The 27919-nt window shown below is 32.5% G+C and overlaps 1 protein-coding gene and 1 long non-coding RNA gene across 2 annotated transcripts; both read right to left on the minus strand.

The window, feature by feature from the left end:
• Nucleotides 1–19311: 19311 nt before the first annotated feature.
• LOC133189513 (uncharacterized) lies at nucleotides 19312–24827 on the minus strand. Its single transcript, XR_009721493.1, has 4 exons — nucleotides 24799–24827; nucleotides 21594–21664; nucleotides 19936–20100; nucleotides 19312–19475 (listed from the first exon to the last, which is right to left on the minus strand). It is a non-coding gene; the product is annotated as an uncharacterized LOC133189513 (long non-coding RNA).
• A 620-nt stretch (nucleotides 24828–25447) lies between these two features.
• LOC133189468 (uncharacterized) lies at nucleotides 25448–27514 on the minus strand. The gene is made up of 2 exons (XM_061324837.1): nucleotides 27500–27514; nucleotides 25448–27202 (listed from the first exon to the last, which is right to left on the minus strand). The coding sequence occupies exons 1-2, from the start codon at nucleotides 27512–27514 to the stop codon at nucleotides 25448–25450; spliced, it is 1770 nt and encodes a 589-aa protein (XP_061180821.1).
• Between the last annotated feature and the right edge of the window lie 405 nt (nucleotides 27515–27919).

A 27919-nucleotide genomic window follows, 5' to 3' on the forward strand; every position in this document is an offset into this window, starting at 1 on the left:
ATAATGTCAGGTGCCAAAAATATAAATAGATAAATAAATAAGTAAACCAATAAATGAATGAATAAATAAGTAAATAAAATAAATTCTCCAAAATTGTCCTAAGAAAGACGATTCATGCATATTACGTTTTTAATCACACGATTTTTAACGCATTAAAACATTGCAATTGTTGCCGAACGCTGAAGTATAAAAGATATTTTTTTAGTTGGAAAATAAAAATGTTTATTCTTATTTGATAACAAATCAGAGAAAACTTCTGACTTATAGAATGAATTAAAGCGATTGTAACATCCATTCATATATGTATCTCCGTGTCAAGGCGATTTCATGTAAAGTAATAAAAAAAAAATAATTACAAAGGTCAGTGGACGTTTTGCATTTATACGCTCGTATTTTAAATTTTTAATACAATAATATATTATGTGTCATTTCTATTTTTCATGATGATTTATTAAGCAGACTTCTACATGTATCTGTTGATGGCCGTGATTATACTCAGACAAGATAATACAAAGATACTTATTCATATTATTTGTTATAAATTCAATTTTCAGAACTTGATATTTAAGCAATATGTTGTTATAATTTTTATCAAACAGACAAATGAGAGAGAGAGAGAGAGAGAGAGAGAGAGAGAGAGAGAGAGAGATTCCGTTTTAGCCCCCCCCCCCCTTTCCTTTCAGGCTTCACTAAATGTGTTTGCACCTATATCAAACAATAACTCTGATATTTTTTTCTAAATATATTAGACAGTGAAAGTAACTTTTTTTTTTTTATCAGCAAATCAGATCCATCTGTTTGACAGTATTACTCGTTTTTATTTTCCTGCTTCAAGTTCACACGAAAGTCCACGTGCTTGTCCTGTCAATCAAAATCATTCGACACTGTGCAGGTGTGAGAGTTTCGTCACATCGAAGACGAAGTGCGAGTATTTCCAACAAGTTATAACATTTATTTTTAAGATTTGATACCAACATTTGAATAATAAGTGAATAAAATATATTGGGCATTAACACTTGAATTTGAAACATACTCTCTGCCAATTTCAAATACCACCGCCGACACGTGTACATTTTGAACTACTATTGTTTTGTGACTTTTTTTCTGGAAATACAGTACTGACTAAGTAACCGATTTAGGGAAAAAGGGGGGGGGGTATTAATCATATCGAATAGCAAACATATAAAGTTACGGTGAAGAAAGATTTTTTCTCTATAACTATAGACTTTACATACATGTATTATAGTAGCGAATATTCTGTAGTGCATTACATTTTAAATAAATATTTCCTTTATACACACTATCAATTTAATTCGCTCCAAAGATAATAAATTAACAGGATATCCGCAGTACTATGTATAACTCTCAGAACTAGTTCTATCATATTTCCTGTAGTAATTGAATAAAAAAACGCTTTAGAAATAAATATTTTCGTAATTTTGCTGCGTAATTATTTGACTTGGATAATTATATCTCCATTAACGATTTGTCGTCTTTAACAAAACATCAAAATGTTGCAGTGCTTGAAGTATTTGCACATTGGCCTTAGTTAAATTTAATATTTCAGCATCGTTCTACATAGGTACAGGATGTGCTTATAACAACATTTTTTTCCAGAGTAATTTAATAAATAACCTAATAGCTAAGTTAGAATAATAAAAATATATATCTTAGATATTTTCCCCCATGAAATAATGATTCTTCAAACACGATATGTTAGTATTAAATTAAAAAATCTGTAACTCCTTACCTACAAAAAGATAAGTCCTTTCACTTGGGAGTTCCGAACGGCAATGACAACTGAACGCAAGGTGAACGCTGAACGCAAGGTGAACGCAAAGTGAACGGAACGAAGAGCGAACGCTGAACGCTTTGTGAACGGTGAACGCGAGCGCACGGTGAACGGTGAACGCAAAACTGTGAACGGAGAGCGAACGGTGAACGCACGGTGAATGAACGGTGAACGCACGCTGAACGAACGGTGAACGAACGGTGAGCGAACGGAAAAATGGGAAAGTAGAACGTTTCAGGGACTGTAGTCATAAATAACCGAACAGTTTCAAAATTGTCAACAATGCACAGAAAACAAATACTTCACACACCGATCTCCTAAATAAAAAACATCATGATTTCAGACTCTAGGGGGCTCTTGTACAGTGGTTTGAACATCTTTCATATTTATTCCAGCGGCAGATGAGATGAATTGCAATATGTACAGCAGCAAATATGCAGGATCGTCCTAAAAAAACCAATTATTATCATGATTATAACAATATATGCATGTAGATTGTGCAATTTTTATCATATACATTATACATAAAAACTGTATTTTATTGTGATTATCTTTCTCATTTTATGTACGACTGGCTGAATTTTATCTTTTTCTCTCCCAGAGTAATGCATTTAAAGAAATCAAGCAAACTCAAATCTTATACTGCAACTTCATCGTCATGTCTTAATTAAACAATCATAATTTACTTGTAAATTGTAATTCATTTCATCTCATCAACTTGTTAACTAGTATGAGTACATTTGTTTGTTGTTGTTTTTTTTCTATATTTTGAATTTTTCTGCTTGTATTAATCTATTTATGATTTTGTTTGTTTTCTTCTTTGCTTAAAATTTGAATAAGAAAAAATTATGAAAATAAATATAACATGATGATGACCCTGATGACTAGAACAATAACACATTGTTTTCAGTTTTACTCTTTTTTTTAAGAAGAAAAATCACTTATTCAGAAAATCTACAGAAACTTCATCTCAACTCAGATAATGATATGTATGCATTATACTGATACCCATGCATAAACACATGTTAATAATCATACCTACTTTTTAAATGTAAAATCCTTTTTTCCTCACAAAATATTTTGATGAGGGCAGGCAAAACCAAGTATCATTCTCTGCAATGGAGAATAATGAATGATTAATTTATAATTCCTAACCCAGAATAGGTCATACATACAATGTACATGTAAGTGCCGAGTTGGCTTATAATACAATTTAAACAGTAGCATAAAAAATGATTCTGTCTTTATTTTATTATAATTGCACTCAAATAAAAAACACTTTTTTAAACCACAGTAGGGAAATAATATAGTAATAACAAACTGAAAAAGGCATAATACATCTTATTGTTTTAGAACACATTGAATCATGACAGAGTATTTGTAAATTTTTAACCCCCTCCCCTTCCTACACTACCTATTTTTCCAGGTAGACAGACACCTCGGCCCAACGACACCACGGCCCGTCGCGCTTGACACCTCGGCCCTGACAGGTCGGCCCAAAATTATTGACACCTCGGCCCATACTAAAGACACCTCGGCCCAAGGAAATTTTTTTTTAGAATAATTATCTGTATTCACTATGGTAATATAAATGTATGTATGTTTATAATGACGATATGTATACGATAAACGGGCAAATAATTTCAGAATTTTTGAACGAACGACAGCATAGATGTCAGCTGCTGTATTTATTGAGTGGGAGATAGGAGATCTATTTATTTATTTATTTTGTTGCTTATGAAAATGCAACTTTATTCATTTCATAATATTTAGAATTCTTTTACTTAAAAATCACTTTGTAGTAGGGGCGTATTGTACACTTAACTATATATAATAATTATATTTATAAACCAGTGCACAGTAGCATATGTCCTTAGGTATTCTGTCCTGATCAATAAGATGTCTTAATTGATTCTTTTTAGCCTGCTCGTAATTAACTCCTCATTGTCACCACCCCATATGACACGCGCTTGAGACTTCGAAGGATGCGCTGCGTCTTCTTGTTTGTTTAACGATTAGCACTATGTGATAGACAATTTTTTTTTTAATTACCGTCAATTTACTCTCGGAAGATTATTCAATTATTTTCTTTTTTATTTCATGGATATATATAATAATATAATCCGTCGCATATAGTCCCTATAATAATAAAATACTTAAGAAAATATCAAATAAATATGTTTAAAATAATACATTTTTGTTTGTGCCGAGGTGTCTTTTACGTGAGCCGAGGTGTCTCAAATCTTGGGCCGACCCGTCGGGGCCGAGGTATCAATGGGCCGAGATGTCGGTGGGCCGAGGTGTCGTTGGGCCGAAGTGTCTGACATTCCACACCCGATTTTTGTCTATATTATAATAGAATAAAATTTTGATAGCTCGAGTCATTATAACATTGTTTAAAGGGGGGAAATGTATAATCATGCACACATGTACAGTGTGTAGTATACTTACTAGATAGAATAATCTAACTGTGCCTCGGGAAAGGCCCTCACCACAGTTAGAATGCCTCCCATATACCTGTAATGTAGCAGAAAATTGCAGAATCGCTCCGAAACGATTTTGGAGAAAATTAATGAGGTTTCGTTAAAAATAACAGTCAAATTAATCATAACAAACCTTTTTTGAGACTGTAAATACCTTTCATCTAAAAATTTAATCCATATAATGGAAGAATTCAACACTTTTTCACCAACGGTTTTTACTCGTTTCAAGTTTACACACCATGTTAACATTCAGAACTCTCGGGATTTTTCATAGTAAATGCACTGAATTAGAGTTATCTCCCGTATTTTCTTTGCAACAATGACAATACACGGAACGCATTCTATCGTTAAACCGGGTCCGTAGGACATTTATCATTTTAACGATAGAACATTCTATCTATATACTTACAAGTTCTTGCACCAAACAACTGCGATATCGATCTGTTCAAGTCCCCGTTGACGGTTCTGTAGAATTATCCAGGCAAACAGAGCACATTTAACACAGTTACATGTTATTGAACTTTAAAACAAGTAGGAATTGGCTTAATCATCAAAACATGCTGAAGAAAATAAGATCTCTTGATGTCCGAACTCTTCGTTGTTTACATGCGAAGATTCTTCCGGTGATCATTCACGGTTAAATCGTACGCAATGTCACTCGAAGTTAATTATTAACTTGTGTTAAAATAAACAAAATATGTATATTTTATATCGTAATTTTATAAATATTTCTTTTGTAAACGTTTTAAAACATATTCCGTTTTTGTAATTAATTCTGAAATATGAATCAACCTTTACTCGAATCTGATTGGCTGTAGGATACAGGATAGGATAGGATTGGATTAACTACTATGTTTCTATCGTGAATCCTCAATCCTGAATCCTATCCAAACCCATCCCATGTCAACTTGTGGGATAGCAACACTATTTTTATAAAGGAAACAGAGTTGAATGAACCAGCTAAAGAGCCATGGCTGCCTCTCCGACGACACGGCCGACTCAAGAATTTAAAAGGAAATCACCTGTTTCTATTTATAGATATACCTTTTCAATTCAAGATCAAACTATGTAATATGGTTTGAGGACGAGTATTATATTTTCATAGTTGAAAGTATGTCAAATGACATTCATTTAATTGGTTCAATACTCTAATTCTGAGACAAAAGATTTAGAAAATCAATAAAAATAAAACAAGTAGCTATGAATTTACAAACTTTAAAGCTATATAGATGGCGTATCTGAGCTAAAAAACAAAATAATAAAATAAAAATACGAGATTGAGTGAAGATAAACGTGATATATGTTTTTTACGTTCAAATAAAAATTTTCACCGATTTTTAACTTGAATAACCTAATGTTTCCATAGTTAAATTGATTTTAAACTGTGTCTGTTAATTAAATGCGGAGTCGTTAAATAAATCGGATATTGTATTAAATTTCTAATACCTGTGAAACGTGATTGATTTTAATTGTGTAATTTACAGGAAAGTCCTATCTTTATATAAAGTAATAAAACAAATAGAAAGATCTTTTTAATTTTAGTTAAATACGCCATATATGACTTTAATAAAATAGTTTAGGACTGTCTTTTCCCGAGATACTTTCAAAGTGTAATGTGTATATTATAACTTCCTGAAATTATGCACATTATAAAACGTAATAAAGAAAAACGTAGAAAAGGTATACAGAGAAAAAAAAATTTTAAAAAGCATAAATGGAAAAATGTGGGGCTCGAACTCGCAATCACCATATTTACATTCCAGCAATCATACCACTGCGCCAACGAAGTCAATGACGTCGAATGGATAAATTTAAGGCAGATTGCTAAATCTTACGATTATATGAGAAGAAAATTTGAATATATATTTCCATCATTTTCAATATGAAGACCACCTTTAACCAAAATTATCTAAATGTAATGAATTGCAGTCATATCCAAATAAAATTATTCAAAAGTTGTTTTTCTGGTTAAGGGTGGTCTTTGGCAACAGTTTGTCATCTTTAGGTGGATACCTCAATATTTACTATACACTCCATACAAACTGGATAAATTTTATATTTATCATATGAAGGAACTATCAATATTGAAATATCATCATTGTGTGGTTTGGTTTTACGTATGTATAAACTAATATTGTATGACAAAATTTTGGATAAACAATGAATTTAAGAAATCACTAGTAGAGTAGGCGATAATGCCTATCAAATGCGCTATGGCTCTTTATTTTTATCTCTTGTTTCTATGTTAAAAAAAAGAAAAGAAAAAAAACTTGTGGCTTCTTCTCATTATTTTCAAATTAGTATTTGTCAATCTCTGTAAGAAAAATTATATAACAAATGTAGCCCTTTCATGAGGTCAATCCAAAGATATATCGACTTCACAGAAGTGCTCGGTCGATAGGCTTTTCTGTGAAGCCGATATATCTATGATTTGACTTCATGAAAGGGTTATACCTGTATACTTGTTGCGGTTTATGTTGCTATAAGTGATGGTTGTTGTTGAATTGATGTAATGTTGACTTTGAAAACTATATTTTAGTATTGAAAAGCAAAAGTATGTAATACATGAATAAATTATATACAGGAAAATATGTGTTCAAATATGTCCTAGAACGGTTGCGGTTAACCGTGCTTCTCTTCCGTTAGGGAGGGCACAACATATTGGTCTTGTGTGTATGCCGGGTTACTGGTTGCCCCGCTTGTGTTAACTACGATGGACATTACATGCTAACACGATTAAAACATTAAATTGAGGTATCTGTTTTGGTATGTAATTATATATTTATTTAGGGCTTTGATATTAATGTGATTATTATTTGATTGTGTATATTTGTAAAAAAAAAAAAAAAAAAAAAAAAAAAAAAAAAAAAAAAAAAACTTCGAGAGGTACATGTTCCCAGCACTATACTTTCATGTATCACTGGATTATATATATGTAGATAATCCTAATTTCCAATCCATGTCAAATGTAGTGTTAACCAAGTTTTGTTCGTCAGCGAGTTTGCAATCTTTATTTAACTAGTAAATATTTTTAGTCTGGAACCATCCATTTAATTGTGTTTTTATGTTCAATATCTTATTCCAGACGCGAAAAATTATATTCGTGGACCGATTTCAACTAGGATACGAATCGCAAAAAAAATGTCGCAAATATATAATAGTTGCTTTACAGTTATCTGATTCCTTTCACTTTGACCTCATCACATAAAATGATTCTAAAAAACATCTAATTGCATGCTTTTATTACATGGAACCTTAGAAAAGATAAATTTCACTTTAATTTGGCATAAGTATATTTATTTAGTTGCTTACCATTATTTTGGAACCAGAATTCCCATCCTAAATCGAAACGCGTCCTATTTATCGACCTTTCATTGAGATGGCATTTCAAGAGTTTGCAAGAAAATAGCTTGCTGTTGTACAAAATTCCTGCACATGCTGATTTTAGCAGAACACACTTCAAAGCACATTGTGTTCGACGGATGCTATCGAAAACCTTTATATAGTACAAAGTGTGGGATGGCAAAATGTTGTCAAAAGAAGCGTTTCTTGTCAACTGCCCTTCATAGGATAAAGGTTGGGAGAATGTTTTGAAGACACCAAGGAGAAGACACAATAAAAGACCAGATTTTAACATCATCTTATACGAATACCTTTTAGGAGTATTTCAAGAAACATACAAGTTACGAGAATCTGAAGAACTGAAAAATATATTGCTTTGATACCTGCATGTATTTCTTTTTTTAAATTAAGGTGACATGTCAAGCATAAAATACAATTTTTTTTTACTTGCAATCATACGCCCCTTCTCTTTTTGGATCTCTTTGTGATTTTTCATGAGATTAAGGTCTTACTTATATACGTACATGTTTATCAATTTTGCAAACATGTACTCATTATAATTGATTTCAATTCATGTCTATTATCTGTTTTAATTAGATAGTCAGAGCGAGAAATTATCACTTTAATGTCATCAATCTTAAAATTTATAAGATAGCCATTTGAAGTTTTTTTGAAGATATTTGTTTCAGCCAATCAGAGTAAAGCACAAATGCAGCTTTGCCAAACATCTGATAAATATTGCTTAGTTACCTATTTAGGAATCTCCTTCCACCCATTGGCGTTTTTATTTTTATGAATTCTAGAGAAAAATAATTTTGTTTTAAAAAAGTCCCCCTAGTATTGATATTTTAGAATTACACTTTCACAATCGCTGTCTCAATTTTTATTGTGCTACAGTACTCGCAACGTTATTCTTGACAATCCTATCGTATCTTATCGCATCGTGCATGTATCCTATCAGGTTTTGCTTTTATCGTATTGCATGTTGCGTTTATCAGGTTTTGCGTTTATCGTGTTTTGCGCTTATCAGGCTTTGCGTTTAAGAGGTTTTGCGTTTATCGTGCGCATTCGGAAGGCATCTAATTTTAATGTCCTTATCGGGAAAAAGACAGAAGTATTCCTATGTATATAAATTACCGATTAAGAAAAAAAAAGAAAATGAATAATGAAAATTGATAATGAAAAGAAATATTTAAGGAAAGAACGAAAATTAAGGTAGGTTGCGGTTTACTGCTTAAAAATTCTTACGAGAAAACATATCCTGAAAATTTGATATAATGTTCCTTAGAATTTATAGCATTTCATCTGCAATTTTTTTTATAAATTTGTCTACGTAGTTTTAATGCTGTATTACTGTAAATGCGGTATAGTTTTTAGTACTATTTTTACCTTTGAGTATTGAAATATATAGAAAAATGACCTTTTAAAGCCAATTTTGCGGAAAGAGTTTCTTTAAAAAAGGTTGGATAACTTTTTTAAAATGTAGACGAATTAGTCAGGAATTTCAAAATATCCAGATGAAGTAAAATAAAAACTATTGAGATAAAAAAAATCAATATGTCTTCTCGCTAGTTTTTTGCTAAATAATTTCAGAGTTTGTTTTTATATTGCCAAAATGTTGCGTTTATGGCGTTATTTATGACTGCAACGTCATGTGTTGAACGTAATCACGTTTACATACGAGAAGAAATATCTTTATATTTGGAATATGCAAGATCTATAAAAAGGTGACATAGTTGCCAAATGTATTTTTTTTTTCATTTCACTTATTGCGGAAACATGTTAGGATGACCAGCAACTTATTTACACTTGTTTCACACTGACTTTTTCGTCTGTGAAGGTTGGGGAAATTAGCCTGGTAGGATAGCTACTCGCTTTTTCTACTGTAATGCTAAAGTGGCAAAGAGAAACAATTCCGATTAAAGTTGAACGATGTTTATTGTAAAGTCAGCAGATAGAAAGTGAATTTTATAAATGTTGTTACACAAAAAAAAATTATGATAAACAGGAACAAGTAATTATCGAATAAACAATGTCAGATAAGTAAATACTTTTGAAACAACCTGTAGCGAAACCCGTTAAGAGAAGGTATGATTACTAAACAACAAATAAAGATCGATCGGTTACGTGAAATCAGTCATGCATAGCGCTTACCAAAGTTTTTGCAGTTACAAAAGTTAAAAACCAAAAGTAGACAATAAAATCAGAAAACTTACAAACATTTAACTCCAAACACAATGTTTTCGGAATTGAACTCTTAGCCAATCAGGAAGCTTGTTACAAAAATTACTACAGGTAAGTCGGCAATTTCTTTTGATAGGCTTGACACTGATTACATACATTATCAAAGAGCCGAAAGATGATGAAGTCAATTAGCTAAATTTCCGTTTTGAGTTTTTAACAGTAGGAAGATTAGGTGAAGCCGAAACAAAATAAACAAGACTCTAAATCGTACAAATAATTTAATACCTGTGACATAGCAATGTGTCAAGCCAATCTTGCAAAGAATTTGCCAACAAAAAGGCCGATATAAAAAAGAATTTTACAGTTTATTTCCTAGATAAAATAATTGTTTCACAATCTGTCATGAGTAAATTGATTTCCGAAAGGTGACAGATTGCTCAAATTCCGCATTTAATGAATTCAAAAAAGCATATATTTTTTGTGAAACAGAAAAATAGAAATTGAGATTATTTTAAGAAAACAATGAAATTAAACAAAATTGAAATTAAGAAAAAAGGAATCATTTTCATAAAAATTAAAGCAAATTTAAAATGTCAAATTGCAATGAATTAAAATTCATATAATATAACCAGATTGTTATAGTTGGTTTTAAATTCTATGAATTCTAAAACTTAAATGTAACACTAGTATTGTGAAATTCATATTCTACCCACAAAGTCAGAATTAACGGTATATTAAACATTTCTCGTGTATCAGAATTAATATGCAGCGACAACACGGCGAGTAATAAAATATTAATTCTTGTATTTTTAGGATGTTCATGTTCAGTAAGATTTCAGGCATAACACATGAATTTGATCACTTCATTCAAAAACGGTGAAGAAAAAAACATCCCAATACTGAGAAAAATGGGGGGAGGCGGGTTTACCAGCAATGTTCTTTCTACATTAGTCGCAAGCTGGTATATAGCCCTAACTCTCAAATATTTCTTAATTTCGAATTTTCTCAATCAAATTTCCATACGCAAAATGTAAAACACTTGCACTTAGCTTATACACAGAGAGCTTTTCTTATATAGAAAAAAATGTATTCGATACTTGTAAATTGTTTACAGTGTCATATAAGTCTGATAGTACGGGTGTTTATTTAATTTTTTTAAATGCATTTCACAATTTGTCAGCCTGCATATACATGGCGACTACACGAGATTTATATACAAAATAAACAAATAATAATTATGATGATTGAAATAATAATAAATAAATAACAGGAAAATACATGTACAGTAATTAAATTTCATCCGTTTTTAGTGTTGAGGATTGATTCCATCCTGAAAAAAGTTTCGCCCCGGCAAACATGGTGTAATACGCACTTCCTTTGAAGAGCAATTTACATGCGAGCATACAACCCTTCAATTTTTTGGCTAAGAAATTTACAATAATTTTCTTTTTGCATACCATAACTTTTACGCTGACTCATCTTGATTGACTTTTAGCAGTTTAGTAACACTTACAATATAAATTATTCCTTTCATTTGGTATCGTATTTAGTTTGTTCTAAGACATTACAAAATAATCACGGCAGAATTCAGACTGTCAGTTAATAATACCCGATCTTGGTTCATAAATTTACGAGGTTTTCATACATTAGCATGCACTTTGAATTAATCTAATTGGTTCGTAGACTATTTATGAATTTTTTTTTTTTTCAGAGAACTATACGGGAAACAACGCAACTTCGCCTTTGTGACGTTACTGACGTCATAATCAAATGTGCACAAAACAACTGCTCGAATCGTCGAAATTGTGTACCAAAATTGATGACAAAAGCAACCCGCGACCTACCTTAAATATGAAATTTTTAGTATATCCAAATACGTACATTTTAATTATTTTGTATTAATGATTGAATATTTATTTACCGGGAATTATAAAGTCAATGTTTTGAAGTACAATTGTTTAAAAAGAAACGTAATAGTTTGAAAGTTATTTTTTCATGTTTTACATACCGGTATTTATTTTGTTCACAAAAATAATTGATGAATTAAGCAGAATTAGTGTATTCTTAGTGTTATTCCAAGCATTGTCTTTATCTATGAATTATAACATGTAAACATTCATTCACGTCAAATTTGAATTAATAATGAATGAGAAAAATCGACTTTAAATTCATTTATATTTTCTAGTGAATCGAAACCTTTTAAGACCCCCCCCCCACCCCGAAAAAAATCTCAAAAGGCAAATTTAAAAAATAAATGAAGTACATTATATGTAAAGAGGTGGGGGCTGTTTTATGAAAACATAGACTTAAGTTAACTTTTAACTTTTAAAATCTGTTCTCTTACAACGAGCTGTAAAGGTCTGCACATGGCAAGAATACATTCAATTTTTTTTCACGCAATATAAATACTTTTCTTTTCGCTATGGCATAATGTAACTTCATGAATTTTTCTCTCCTTGATTTGTCCTGCAGAGTCTACTAAAGTGCCGTATTTTCGCTTTTAATTTTCATAAAATTTTTGGATGAAAAAGCATGATTCTGTATAGTTAGAATAATCTAACTGTGTCTCGGAAAAGGCCCTCAGCACAGTTAGAATGCCTCCCATATACCCGTAATATTTTAAACACTGAAAGACAAAGTAACCACTTTTTTCCATTCATGCTAGTTGGAGCTGAATCTTTTTTCAAAAATAGTTTCTGATTCTTTTAATAAAACTTCTACAAGTTCAATCCGACTACTGAGTACTAAAATGCGTACACATCTTAAACCTTAAATCATGAAATGACAGTCACTGTACAAATATCTGATATTTACACAGCATAAAACATGTACATACTTTATGAATAAAATCGTAAAATTTTGTACAAATATCTGATATTTACTCATCATTTAACATGAGCCAACTGTATACCTAAATTCATAAAACGTTTGCACAAATATTGAAATTTTCTATCCATCAGCCTTCCCCGGAAATATATCTTACCTAAAAATACTCTTACTCTGCAAACGCATCACAATTTTCTGAATATCTTTGGTGTGCGGTGGACCAGTTTTAAATTTAATAACTACAATAAGTCATTTTGTTTAATCGGTCTGCAAGAAAAGTTATTCTTTCTGAGGCTTATCAATCTAACCATACGTTTGGGCAAGTACCAAGTACTTTCAGAAGTTTTTATTATGATCCCGCGCTAGCCTGCATATTAACTAGTTTAAAAGAAAAACTTCCGACGTAATGTTCTACAGCAATTCTAGAAGTGGTGTAAATCAGATTTTCAAAACTTTCTAAGAACTTTTTCGAAAAAATTCAAATGAACATTTTTTTTTTAGAATGAACAACATCAAAACGTACGACTTTTCGACACTTTATACAATGAAATAAGGGGATAACGAACAGTAATCAAGCTCAAAAGCCCATTGAATTAATACAAATCGGGAGAAGAGTAAACTCGGACTTCCAAAAACATCAGAGATGGGATCATGTACAGTGGAGAATAAAACATCCCCTGTCGAACGGTCACACCCACCGTGTGCTCCTTGTCATGATGGGGAAAACAGAAGAGTTTGTAGACAGTTCAGTGCGGAAATAATGGCTTAACAATAAGTATGAAAAACGGCACTCGACTCAATGATAGATTGTTTTTACTGATAAGGTCATTGTTTCGATCATAGAACTTGTAAAATGATGACTTCAGACGAGACTGTTGATGTTCTTGTTTCATCAACTTGTTTGCCAAAAGCGTGACTGATTTAGAAATTGTTCGTACGTAGAGCATGCTCTTGCGTGTTGAATCAATTGGAAGACATAAACCCCATAAGCAGGTGATAAGGATATATTGTTACCGAGGTAAGGAGAGTTGAGGATTGAAAAGTTGGAGTCATCACGTTTATTATAAAGTGTTGTTGTTTCGTTACCATTAAGGTCTTTTTCTAGTAAAATATCCAAATATTAGATATATGTGTCAGACTATGGAATATTTTATTTCAGGTTCACTGGGATATATCGAGTCGACACATGAATGGAAGTAACTATGTGTAATTGATAATACATCGTCGATATATCTAAGTGTTGAATTGAAGACCACAGCAAGTGTCTTCTCCTTCTAATGTAAAAGTTTTTGAATAAATTCTGCTTCATATAAGTAAAAAAGAGGTCTGCTAATAATAGGCGCAATTGGTACCCTTGAAATTCCGTCAAATTGTTTGAAAACCTGATCTCCAAAAAGTATAGGTATTGTCAATCAGACACGCAAGCGTCTTTTAATATCAATTTCAAGGTATCTGTGTGAACAACCAGAATGATTTTTTAACAAAATAATTAAGCACGTGACCAATGACAAGGTAAGTAAATCTACGAGTTCCATTTTTATTGAAAAAGCAGTTCTCTATGATGTCACAAAGCCTGGAATTTAATTAATCGTGGATAATGGTTGCAAAAGGTGTTGAAAAATCGTACATTTTGATGTTATTGATTTTGGTAAAATTTTGTGATTTTTTTCAAATTTTCTAAAAGTTCCTTGCAGTTTTAAGAATCCAAATCTGATTTACACCACTTCTCGAATACATAGTTGTACAGCACTACTGAAGTTTCTCCTTTGTTACTGTTAATATTTTAGTGAAGAGTAAAGAAAGAGGCTTGGTAGAACATTTACTGGAACCCGGCATATATATATATATATTTGTACGTTTGTTTGTATAACGATTCCTCACAATAAATTAAAAACTAGGCTTTTTGATATCAAAGACAACTTCTTCTTCAATGGAAATGGAACTCGGAAGATTTCGTATCTTGTGATTGGTCTTCAACAAAATAACTGTTGAAAATCACCCTGATTCTACACTAGAGTGCTCTGAAGTTGATATAAAAAGAATGCTGGAGTTCCTTATTGACATTTTTGTAATTTTTGGAGACCAGGTCTTCCTATCAATTCCTCGAAATTGTACTTTTTGATGGGCTGGTATTTCTTGTTAAAATTGCAGGAGCTGGCTTGTACATCTTCAAGAAAAAAAGTCACTCATGCAAAATTAAAAAAAAGTAAATATTAGGTAATAAACTTGCTGGAGTTTGTTAGGTGATGGTTATACTTTGTATAAAGGGATATCAGATATCAGAAATTAGTTTTTCCAAGAGCAGATCAAAGATCTAACAAGGGTTCAAGTAAAAAATAATTTTACAAAAAAAAGCACACATAAAAAAAAAAAAAACAAACAAACAAACGGCGAAGAAAGACGACCGTCCTCACAACAAAGGAAATTTATTCAATGTTTGTTATTTAAGGAAGGGACGCAAGTGGAGTATTCGGGGATGAACATGTTTTGTATTTTGAAATAGCTGCTTCTTTTTATACAATTCTTGTAGTATGATAGAGGGGCATTAAAATGAAACAATGTAGCCACAAAAAAATTATTATTATTATATCATATGAAATTTCTGCAGCTTGGTTTGTGCAAATAGTAATATGATATCAAGGAACGTGGATTGACAACATTTAACCCAATGGAGTAAATTTACAAAAGAATACACACAAAAAATGAATTAACAATTGCAAAATTCTATGGGTTTTTTTTTTTTCTTTTTTGAAAAGTGGAAATGCCGACCCATTAAACCACTAGTAAACCAACATAAAAGGTGGGCTTTTGCACAATGGCGAAAAGGGACGGAACTCTTGAAAATATTGACTACAATCATGTAAGAAATGGAATAGTACATTGAAAACTGCCTAATCAGACACCTGTGAATCCGTTACACTGTGAATTCCAACTTTTTTTTTAATTCCGATTTTACTATTTTCCGTGTTCTTTACACTCTGTAATCCGACATCCTGTTTCCCAGTTCATGTTTTATAAGACACGTTTCAAAGTATTTCCTTAAAAAATACAAAAAAAAAAAATTAGTTACGTAATTACAAAACTGCATTCTTATATGCATGCATATTTAATTGGAAGTGTACTTGCCTCTGAAAAGGAATATCTGTATATCAGTATTGTGCACACATAAAAGGAAACTTTCAATCAATAAAAATCACTTTATAAGTAAATAAATAGACGGTCAATCACACTACCGACATCAAGTACTAAAAAATTATTCAATGGAAATACTTTTTAACATTTGAAGGAAGAGTTAGATTTTTAAATAAAATTTCTTGGGTTTGATATGAGAGAAATGTTAAATATCAATTTAGACTATGATCTATTTATCAGTGAAAAATAATCCAAAAAAAATCATATGATTTAATGAATGAATAAATATTCAGATACACTTGTAAAGCAAAATAATCGGCAAAAAAGTAATACGATCAACAAAGTAAACATTATTAAAAAAAAATACTAATATAATAAAGTTCAAGTTTAAGGGATTTTAAAATTTAGCACATGGAGACCGGTCCTTCGGATGAGACAGTATAAACCGAGTTCCCTTGTCGCAGAAGGTGTTGCCACGAAAAAGATCCCTCACTGCTCAATAGCCCTGATCGCCAAGCATAGGGCTAAATTCGCAGCCCTCCACCGGCATGTGCTGGCGTCTCCATATGAGTGAAAATTTTTCGAGAGGGACTTTAAACAAAAATAAACAAACAAATTACGTACATACGTATATGTGAAAAATTAAAAAAAAGTGATATGAAATTCATTATAGAAAAAAAATTGTAAATTCAAAAAATGCACAAAAATTGTCTCTGAATGAGGAACATAATGATTTTTATCAAATTTATTAGCCACATAATAATTGCCTTAAGGATATGCATTCTCTTACACCCTCTTCAAACAGGAAGCTCGGGGTTATTATTTTACTCTTTTTCGCAGAGAAATGTCTTTTCCAAAACACAAAATTCATCATCCCAGAGTCCATTGCGGCAAAATATGACACAGTGTTGCCCTGTTCTATCCCAGTATGAATCCGGAAAGTTATCAGGCTGGTTTTTATTCCAATTTGTGAAAGTTACTTTGGTGCGACCATTCCATGTAAAAGCTCCTTCGTTACCTATGTCAGTTGCCCCTGTCCAAGTGTCGCAGCAATCGTACCAATTAGGGCAGTCGACTAAAAGTAAGTAACGAATGAGACATTGACAAAATGCTAAACACTGTCTTTTTTGTCATAAATGTCACCTTGATGAATACCACTAACAACTTTCATTAAAGATACATATGAATAATTGAGTATAAATATGATCATATTTAAAGCACCAAGTATAAATACGATTAACTATAGCACTATGTATGAATACGATTAACTATAGCACTATGTATAAATATGATTATCTATATCACTAAGTAGAAATATGATTATCTACATGTATTGTACTTAGTATAAATTTGATTATCTATATCACTTAGTATAAATATGATTATAAATAGCACTTAGCATAAAAATGATTATAAATAGCACTTAGCATAAAATAAATATAAATAGAACTAAGTAGAAATATGATTATCTCTAGTACTTAGTAGAAATATGATTATCTATAGCAAGTATAAATATGATTATCTATAGCACGAAGTAGAAATAAGGATATATATAGGACTTAGTATAAGATGATCAGGGTTCTCCATCTTTTAAAATTTCACTGTGTCGTAAACTGTGTACGGTTCACAAATAACTGTGGTATTCACAGCAATCAAATTCTCGGATTATATATATATATATATATATATATATATATATATATATATATATATATATATATATATATATATATATATATATATATATATATATATATATACTAATGCTATGCTATGATTGTGTCAATGTATATTAATTAAACTGTATTAATAGATATTTTTAAAAAAATCAGAATGTTTCCAATAAAAAGTTATGAACATACAATAACACAAACGATCTGATCTGTAGCCCCCCCCCCCCCCCCCCCATCCCAAGATAAACATAATTTAATAGGAAATAAACATACATGTAACTGCGATTAAAACAAAAACAAGGCATATAATACTTAATATATTTATGCCCCAGCTCCGAAGGAGAGGGGGTATACTATTTTACTCTTCAAAGCTTGTCTGGCTGTCTGTCTCAGCAACTACTCTTTGTAGATGCTTGAAATTTTAGCACACTTTTTTTCTTTTGGAATGCCATATAGTGGGATTTATTTTTTTACCGATCCGATGTCAACTTCCTGTTTATCAATGCGTCTGTCCGTACAAAATTCACATCAGAGCGGGGTATTATTAGTGAACATTGGCTCACAGAAGTCTTTTTGCATCCGTATCTACAAGTTGTAATTGTTAAACCCTTATTTTTTTTAAGAAATATCTTACATTTTCCCATTGCATTGAAGAGCAGAGGAAATTCTGGTTTGTTATACAATCGAACTACTTACCATCTTTACAAAAAAATATGTCATGATTTTTCTCACTTTATCATCCATTGTTCGTGTTGGAATTGAAAGAAAAAACATGCTCTTAGGGGAATGCCTTTAATTTTTCAACAATACATAATAAATGATTATGATACAATGTTTAACTCTCCATCCCAACAAGGTTTTCTATACATTGTTCTAAAGTAAAGATATATAATCAAACGGTGTTTAAAATTCAACCAGCATTTTTTAAGTTACATTGGAGGAATAATACAAATGGTTTGTCTTAGTTCATTCATGCGTAATGTCCAACTATGGTGTAGGAGATAGAGTTTGAATCGTTACTGTGTCGGTGGATATTTTACTTTTACGGTGCCGGGGCCGATACAGTAAAAAAAAAAAGCACTGGGTGAAATAAGCAGTTTCCCGTCATGGGAAACTATATGGAAACCACATGGAAACCTCATGTTTACATCATGTTTCCTAGTGGTTTCCGCAGCGGATGCCAGGTTATTCCGTCAAGTTTCCGTACCACAGAAACTACTACGCTCCGATTCCATAAGGTATCCCGAACCACGGAAACCCCAGGAAACCTGAAGTTTCCTGAGCCTCCATGTAGTTTCCCGTAATGGGAAACCTGAAGATTCCACTGGTTTCCATAATTAGGAAACTATGTGGAATCGGAGCGTAGTGGTTTCCATGGAATGGAAACTCGATGGAATCCTCAGATTTCCCATGAACGGAAACTAGAGGAAACCTCGTGATTCCTCAAGTTTCCATGACTCAGGAAACTATATGGAATTGGAGCGTAGCGGTTTCCGTGTGATGGAAACTTGGTGGAATTATCTGGTGTCTCATAAAAGGAAATTACAGTGAAACTTCAAGATTCCCTTATTTTTCTGAGACGGGAAGCAATGTGTAATTGTGGTGTAATAGTTTCCATACCATGGAAACTACAGGGTAGGTTGAGCATTTCAATTTCGAAAAATGATTGACAAGCAACTGGAAGCTCAAGGATCCCTGTATTTTCCATGGTTAATCTTTCTTGTCTAGAATGTGAAAAGAGAACAGCAGGTTTAAATCAAAATATATATTATTAATTTCCTTGGTAAACTGTGTTTTCTTTTCAAAATCTATCAAGAAAATGTATAAAAAGGAAAAAGCATTATCAAATCATATGTTTAATTATTCATTTGATGTGCAAAAACATTATTTGAAAATGATATCAAAATAAATAAAATCATATATCTTGGTACACAATGAAGTAGTCTTTCACATCTAAGTCCATTCATAAAAACTTCTTTAAATACTCTATACTTCTTTCAACATCAGCTTCCGTTGTATTTTCTTCACATCATCTGCGTCGATCTGCGATATATTTTCATATAAAATTATTATTTGATGTAAGAATTGTATGCTTGAATATTATTTAGAAATCTTACAAGATCACTCAATGTCCTTTAATGTACCAATATCAGTGATTATAATTAGTTTCAGTCTTTAAATTTAATGACATGAAATCCGAATAATGAACATTACATAGTAAGGTTTTAAGCCAGATTAATATTAAAGCAGGTAAGATTGAGAATATGACCATCTCGTACATGTAGAACACTGCTTTTAGTTGAGTGAATTGGAGATAAATGTGCTCTGGACAAGGATATTACGAATCTTTTTTTTTCTTATTGACATTTGACCTAGAAATTTTGTTAAAGATCACTAAAAACCCTTCATCCCATGGCACACAAGCAAGATCATACCAAGGGAGAAAAATTATGCTCTGGACAAGGACTTTAAATAAAGATATATAGTGTGTTTTGATACTGACCTTTGACCTTGATAATTGGTCCAAGGTCACTTTTTACCCTCCATCCACAGGCACTCTATGAGTTAAATTTGAGTGAGATTGGGCTAAGAGGAGAAAAAATATACTCAGGACAAGTGATATCAGATGGACAGACAGATCATCTCATGGCATCTGCAGAACAGGACCCTAAAAAAACAATGCACATACATGTTAAGCTATATCCATACGAGTCAATATGAATTCATCATATGTTGCATTGCATACACATGTTTTAATAATGTTTAATACCTTATGAATAATTTCATATTGCATGTACACTCAGTTTACATACAAATAATCTAAATTTCATCAAAAACGACCAACATATCAGCCATTCAAGATTTAGTTAATCAACATTCAGTACAAGTTCTATATGCTATATCATATGTATAGACACTTACTAGTATTATTTACCTGCATTCTAAATCTTGTTTTATGTCATTGAAAATTAAGGTGATAGCCATTACCGATAACCAGTTTTTACTCCCAATTTACATACACGAATGTTGTAATGTTTGTTCAAAACTTCTCATTTATAAATATTATCTTATAGACTAAGTATATTTAGTTAACATATACCTACAGTTAAAGCTTCAAAGTGTTTCATTGAATATTTTAGAAATTACAGTCATCAAAATACTGACCAGCCAGAAATCAGTAAATTTTTATATTTCATTTTTGTCTTGTTTCATTTAACATATTTCAATGTTAGAAAGTTTTAGTAAGTTATAATATTAACTACTTTAGCATAGCCATACAGTTGAACTTTGGCATCTTGAATACCACAGATATGTCGAAGTAATTGGAAGTATTCTTTAAATATTTTACTCCTGATATCTCGAATCCTCAAATACATGTATCACAAAATAATTTTAATTGAACTTTGAACCTTGACAAAAGGACTCTTAAACAAATATTCATTATTCTTAAAATAAAGTCTACAGGTTACAAAATTATAAGTTGCTCAACAATGATCATATCAATAATATCTGAAAGAGTTGATCATTTCCCCTTGGGGTGAAGGGGGGGGGGGGGGCAGCTTCCTCTGTACAATTTAAAATATCCTTACTTTGTGTCAACCTTGGTTAAAATTAGTGGTTCTTGAGAAGAAGTTGAAAATGTGAAAAGCTCACTGATGGATCGACAGTTTGATGGACAAAAGACAAAACAAAAGGTATCAGAAAAGTTCACTCGAGTTTTTAGCTCAGGTGAACTAAAATCCTCACTGCATGGTGTATATTATGCTAGACATCATCCAGACAGAAAATTTTATAGAGAAGTGAAAAAGACTCCAAGCCATACAATTTCATAAGGCCAAACAAAAACATATGTTTGTTTACTGTTACATGCTGAAATAAAATAGGGTTGGTAGGTAGATTAAGATGCATGTAAAAGTTAAACTGACGAATGAGTGACTTATGGATTTTTACAACGAAAAAAAAATTGTGTTGGCTATTAGATATTGGGTCGGGGGGTGGGGGGTGGGGTAACCATAAACAAACATTTTTTTTTTATTATGCCTAACCTGTTGTAGTTTGCAGCTGGTAGTTCAACATTCCAATTAAAATTGGAATCAAGTTCTTTTCTTTTAATGCAATTGTCATACATGCCTATTTATGATTGAATTTATTACCACTTACCACATGATCACATCTTGATTCATCATACATCTTTAGTTACTGGTTCTCCTTTAATGTCAATTTTCTTCTCTCTGAAAGAATATATTATGTACAGTTGCTACACTGTATTGCATTCTGATTTCACTTATAAGACCAACAATAAACAAGAGTCCTAGGTGCCACTTTGCTCACCTGAGCACTTTGGGTAGGAAAAAGCATAAATCAGTTCTGTATTTAAAAGTTTAAATATAAAAGTGGATCAGAGGGGGGGGGGGGGTATGAATTCTATACTTTCGAAGGATGCTTTTGAATTAATATGATACATATTAGCATTGCTGTTCTTAAGAAGAAAATTTTTATTGATATATTCCTTTTCTTCCTTTTTACAGTAAAACTCGGTTATAACGAAGTCACTGGGACCTGTGAAATTACTTCGCTATATCCTTAATTTGTTATATCCAAATAGGGAATTAGTGAAATTTATTTAGCTGGGGATCCAAGAAAACTTCGCTATATCCGTGAATTCACAATATCCGTGTTCGTACTAAATGAGTTTTACTGTTTAACTATGATTCGATGTTATGGCCCCTTTATTCTCCTGGGGAGGGAGGGGGGAGTGTCATGATTTGAATAAATTGAATCTACATTACTTCAGGATGCTTTTATATTATTATGACTAATTTTGACTACATTGGTCTTGAGAAGAATTTTAAAGATCTTTCCTATGTATCAGTATTGTTAGTAAAATGTTGATTGCCGATTGTGGCCCCATCCTACCCATGGAGGTCATGATTTGAACATTCTTGCATCTTCACTACCTGAAGATGCTTCCATATAAATATGACAAATCATGGCTTTGCTGTTCTTGAATAGAAGAAATTTCTAAGATTTTTCCTATGTACTTTGATCCTTCATTGTAGCCCCGTCCTACCCCGGGGGTCATGATTTGAACGAACTTGAATTTACACTAGCTGAGGATGTTTCAACATAAGTTTCATCTTTCCTGATACAGTGGTTCTAGTGAAGAAGATTTTCAAAGATTTTATCCTATGTATTCCTACGTAAAACTTGATCATCAATACGTTTTATTTCCATCAGTGAACTCTTCAAAATTAGAGGCGCGTTTGGCCGTCTGACTGGGACAGCATGGCGTTGCGGATAATACAAACCTGCCAATCTCAATCCAGTTTTAAATGTTAAATGTATTTGTCATTCCAATTAAAGAATAGAAGAACTAAAAGACATATGTGAGAGAGCAAGAACCCTAAATTTATCATCCATAATGATCCATTAATAAAAAATACGACATTTCCGAGGCATGTGTACCGGTATTGTATTTAGAGGTACCATACGATAAATAGATACTGTATCATACATACGATCAACAATAGACATAAATTGATATCGTTGTCATTCCTACTCTTGATGTTTATAAAGTTCACAACAATAAAATATTTCATTTGCATTTTCTTAGGATTTGTTCATCGACATTCAACATATTGTTTACCATGTTTACATGTTTATGTTAGTTTGTCCCAGAAATCCTGCGAGATTTGTACATTTTCCGACTTTTTCACAAAAGAGTGGCACTGTGCACTAAGAAGTATAACTCTTCCATAGTGGAAATAGAACGTATTGTGGCCCCACCCTACACCCGGGGGTCATGATTTAAACAAATTTGAATCTACACTTCCTGAGGATGCTTCCAAATAAGTTTAATTTTTCCTGGCCCAGTGGTTCCAGAAAAGAAGATTTTAAAAGATGCCATTAATTTTTCATTTATTTGTAATTATCTCCCCTTAGAAGAAGATATGGTCCTTCATTTAAATAAAGTTGAATCCCCTTTACCCAAGGATACTTTGTAGCAAGTTTGATTGAAATTGGCCCTGTGGTTCTTGAGAAGAAGATTCAAATGTGAAAAGTTTAAGACAATGACAGCGACAGACAAATTTTGATCAGAAAAGCTCAATTGGCTCAGGTGAGCTATGACTGATTTGTTTGATGTACTCCAAAAGATCCATCAAAATCACCCCTACCCAATCATTTTTTTAAGTATTTTAATTTTACTTCATTTTTTTTTTGGGGGGGGGGGGGGGGGTTCCAGGGAAATAAAGTTTGTTTCATTATAAAGTTGAGGTTTATAATTTCTCCAAGACACTTGTTTTAACGAGAGCAATAAATATTAAACCTGTCTAGCTGTCCAGTGTGTAATGAAACATCAATAAATTTCTAATTCTGTGTTTTTGTATGACAAAAAATCAATTTGTTAGATACTGCCAAAAAAAAAATCTACCTACCTACTTACCTATTTTACAAAATTTGGGTCGAAGTACACAGGGTTGTCCCTAAGAATTGAAATAGAAGGGGACATTTAAAACGTAGAAGGGGAACTGGGGTTCCTCCCTTACTGGGGAGTTTAGGAGGAATATCAAAATAACCGGGGGATTATTTACATCATTAAAGTTGGGGAAATTCCTCGGCCCCCGGGTCTTAGAGACAACCCTGAGTACATCTGATCAAACAAAAGTATTTTTAATAATGGCAAAAACTTCAACAACTACCAGGGAGGAATAAAATAAACAAAAATTTATCGTTATCATACAACATATATCAAACAAAAATTTCAAACAAATGAGGATTCACTTATTTTTACCATTAGACTTCTATGATGTTGCGACCACCATCAATAACTGATGATTGTTACTCAGATGATTCATTTGCATTACTTGAAATACTATCAAAAATGATCAATATTTGTACATCTTGTAGGCTTATTATTTAAAACATTTTCAGTAAATCTCTCAGCAGGTCACAAATGAGAAATTTTGTCTTTTGAACAGTAAACTATTTCAATTTACAATCTATCACTAGATTGTTAAACAGTTGTTATATTATTATAGACAGTACTTACAAACCAATACATTTTCCCTATACATATCATCATTATGCATATGAATAAGGGTTGTGTTATGACTTTGTAAGATGTATATGTACTCTAGTTACAGACAATCTATTTAAATTGTTCTAATGATTCTTCATAATTTCTAATATTATCTGCCAAATAAAGGCGGCTTACAATAGTCAGGACTCTCTCTTTTAACTGTTTAAATTTCCATCGATGATGATGTCCTTCGTGAATAATCTGATAAGTTGAGATTGCGGACACTTTTTGTTTAAATATTGATGACTTAATCGTAATTTAGTAGGAGAAATAATTCATTTTTACCTTGTCGTTACATCATAAAAAGTTCCAGAACTCCAAAAGTACAAGTTGCATTCCGAGAACACATGTATTCAAACCGGATATATGTTTGTCTGTATTAGCAAAGAAACCATATTCGGTACAAACATTATTATCCGATTTAACAACGAAAAAAAATTTCATACACTTTTCATTTATTTATCCTGGCGTTACCGGTTTTCGATAGTGTAAAACTTTAGTCACAAATTTAATCTGTGCATATATGTTTTTCTCACCTTAACTATTTATGTGTCATTAGTCAACAATACATAAATATATCTGACCTTAATTTGTTTTTGAAATCATAAGAATTCCAGTACTGTTACAACTTTCTTTGGATCCGCCATAATCCGAGTTGTTTTGAATGACGTCACCTATTTTCGATAGCAAGTATGGCGCACAGTAATTGGCATAAAAACATAAAATTAAATTAATATGTTGTGTTTTTTTTGTTTTGTTTTGTTCGTTTGTTTGTTTGTTTATTTATTTTTTTTAACGATCTTAACAAAAATAAATAATAATTAACCAAAACATTTAATAGAATTTCTTCAATTTTTTTTTTTTTTTTTTTTTTTTTTTGAAATTTTATGAAATTGAAAATTCAAGTCAGGAATCATTGACTGAAATAAAAATGTCAAACACAATGAGGGCATTTGATTTGTGTGTCTCTTCTGATTACTTTTTCCTTCACACAGTAGGACAGGTGCACCCAGTGTCCACATTGGCATTGTCCCCACCTAACAAACTCAATGTAAGGCTTAAACTTCAATTGGTCAGGCTCCAGTCTATCACAGACGCAACACTTTTCCTCATCAGCTAATGACTCCTCATCTGACAAATCAACTGATGGACGTGAAGTATTTGAAACCTTGGACGGACCTGCTGTATCTTTAGAAGGACCTGCAATTTGGTTTTCCACTAGCTTTGCATTCCCTTTTCCTTTTCCCTTCCCTTTTCCTTTTGTTGAGTGTTCCGACTTTTCATTGTATGCCTGAATTTTATCAAATACATTCTTTTCTGTTATGGCTTTCCCTGCAATTATGGAACTGAGATTTCTTCTTGGTTTTTTTGCCTTCTCTACAGCTAAGAGGACCTCTCCACCACGCTTGTTGAAAAAGCTTTCAGCAGTAAAATTAACTTTTTCATCAGAGATAACAGTAGCTGTTGTTGAAGTTTTGGTGATGTCTACCTTGCCTTTGTATACAAGAGATGGTAAAGTCCTGCTTTCACTAATTGTTGATGAATTCAGAGGATAAATACCAGTTTTCCTGAAGGCTGATCTTAAATTCTGAGGACTAAGGGCAGTGTCGTAAACTTTGCATACAAGCCTGCACACGTCATACCTTGTCACTGAACGACCGACACTCTGTCGCATAAATTTATGAGCTTCTTGCTGATAAAGAGTCTCGAATGGACCAAAACAGCCAACGTCCATCGGCTGTAAAAGATGACTCGTGTGAGGAGGCAAGACAAAAAGAATGATGTTGTTTTCACGGGCCCACTGGATTAATGAAAGAGATGTATGGCTTCTGTGACCATCATACAAAAGCAAAATCGGCTGACCGGGGTTCCCAGAGGCATATCTGGTAAAATGATTCTTGACATAGTTATTGAAAATTTCAGTATTTGAATAGCCTGTGTCACTCATGGTCCCATCACAGCCAGTGGTGGCACCATCTAATAATTCAGGTAACAAACGTTTACCTGGAAACACCAGAAATGGAGGAATACTGCACCCCACAGCGTTTCCACATCCAATAACAGTAATTGTTTGGGACCTCTCAGATGTTACAACTTGTGCTGCCATCCCTTTTGCTGCAACAATGTTTGGAGGCTTTGACCCACCTGTGTTTATTCCCTTTTCATCAACATTAAATATAAGTTGAGGCTTATCCCCCAGTCCATACCTGTCAATGATGATTTTTAGCTCTTCAAAGTACTTGCTAATACATTCCGGAGATGCGGCTTTTGCTCGTAGTTCTGATAACCCTGATGGTTTTACTGCATGAAGCTCAGGCCACCTCCTCATGAAGTTATAATACCACTTCATTGTTAAGTCCTTCCCCTTTTCCCTAATACAGAGATCTACAGCATAGTCAGAGGCAAGGTTCAGCACCTCTGCACGGGTATATCCATATCCTATCTCAGACATTGTCTTCACATGCTCCACTATGTAAGATTCCTGTTCCTGAGTAAACAGTGGTGGAGGTCCTGATGATGCTACATCAATACTTATCCGTCCATCCACCCTGTCTCTTAAAGTTGTCAGGGGAACTTGAAACCGTTTGGCAGCACCATGAACACTCATCCCCCCTTTTACTGCTTGGAAAGCATTATCCAAAGCCTCTGGACTATAGTTCTTGTAATTTCCCCTTTGAATGGAAAATATCTACAAGGAAACAAACAATAAAGCAACAGAAACAAAATCTTGAAACATAGAAAAATCTCGAAATTTAAAATAAAATACATGTAACGGGCTTCCATACTTTTTTTTTAAAAGCGGAAGTTTGCTCAAAATGAGGCTTATCTATTTTTAGACCATAACGCAGAGCTTTTAAACAGACGACAACTTAGGGTGATCAGATGTTGTTTTCAGGCTTAGATGATAAGGTATTTAGGGTGGATTTTTTTGCATTATGTAAAAAGGGCGTGATTTGAATAGATAAAGAGAGAAATAATATCTTACCTCTCTAAATGGCATAATTTTCGATCTTTTTGGGTTTTTTAAACACTCTACGTCTGATGCTAATTTTAGGAGAAGCGTTCCGAAAAATGACGTCAGGATTTCCGAATGATTGTTATAAAAAGTAGCCTATCGAAATTAGGATTCTATCGAAAATAGGTAACGGCACGATATAGAGAGAGAGAACTATTATAGTAAGCATTCATTTTCATTTAAAAAAATCTACAAAGGCGAAACGTTAACATACAACATACAGCATGGAAAAAGACAAATGTGGTGCCATAGGGCCTAACTATACAAAGTCTACTATCTATACATCTATGATTGGAACGACTTTACTTTACCGGTCCCCAGAAAAAAGGCGCTAAAATATAGTGTCGCCGTAGGCGACTTCAAGATATATGAGATCGCGTGAGCGATCGA

The sequence above is a fragment of the Saccostrea echinata genome, unplaced genomic scaffold (genome assembly GCF_033153115.1).
Source record: "Saccostrea echinata isolate AGI-Se365-2 ecotype Australia unplaced genomic scaffold, CSIRO_AGI_Sech_v1 ptg000018l, whole genome shotgun sequence".
NCBI classification, from domain to species: domain Eukaryota; kingdom Metazoa; phylum Mollusca; class Bivalvia; order Ostreida; family Ostreidae; genus Saccostrea; species Saccostrea echinata.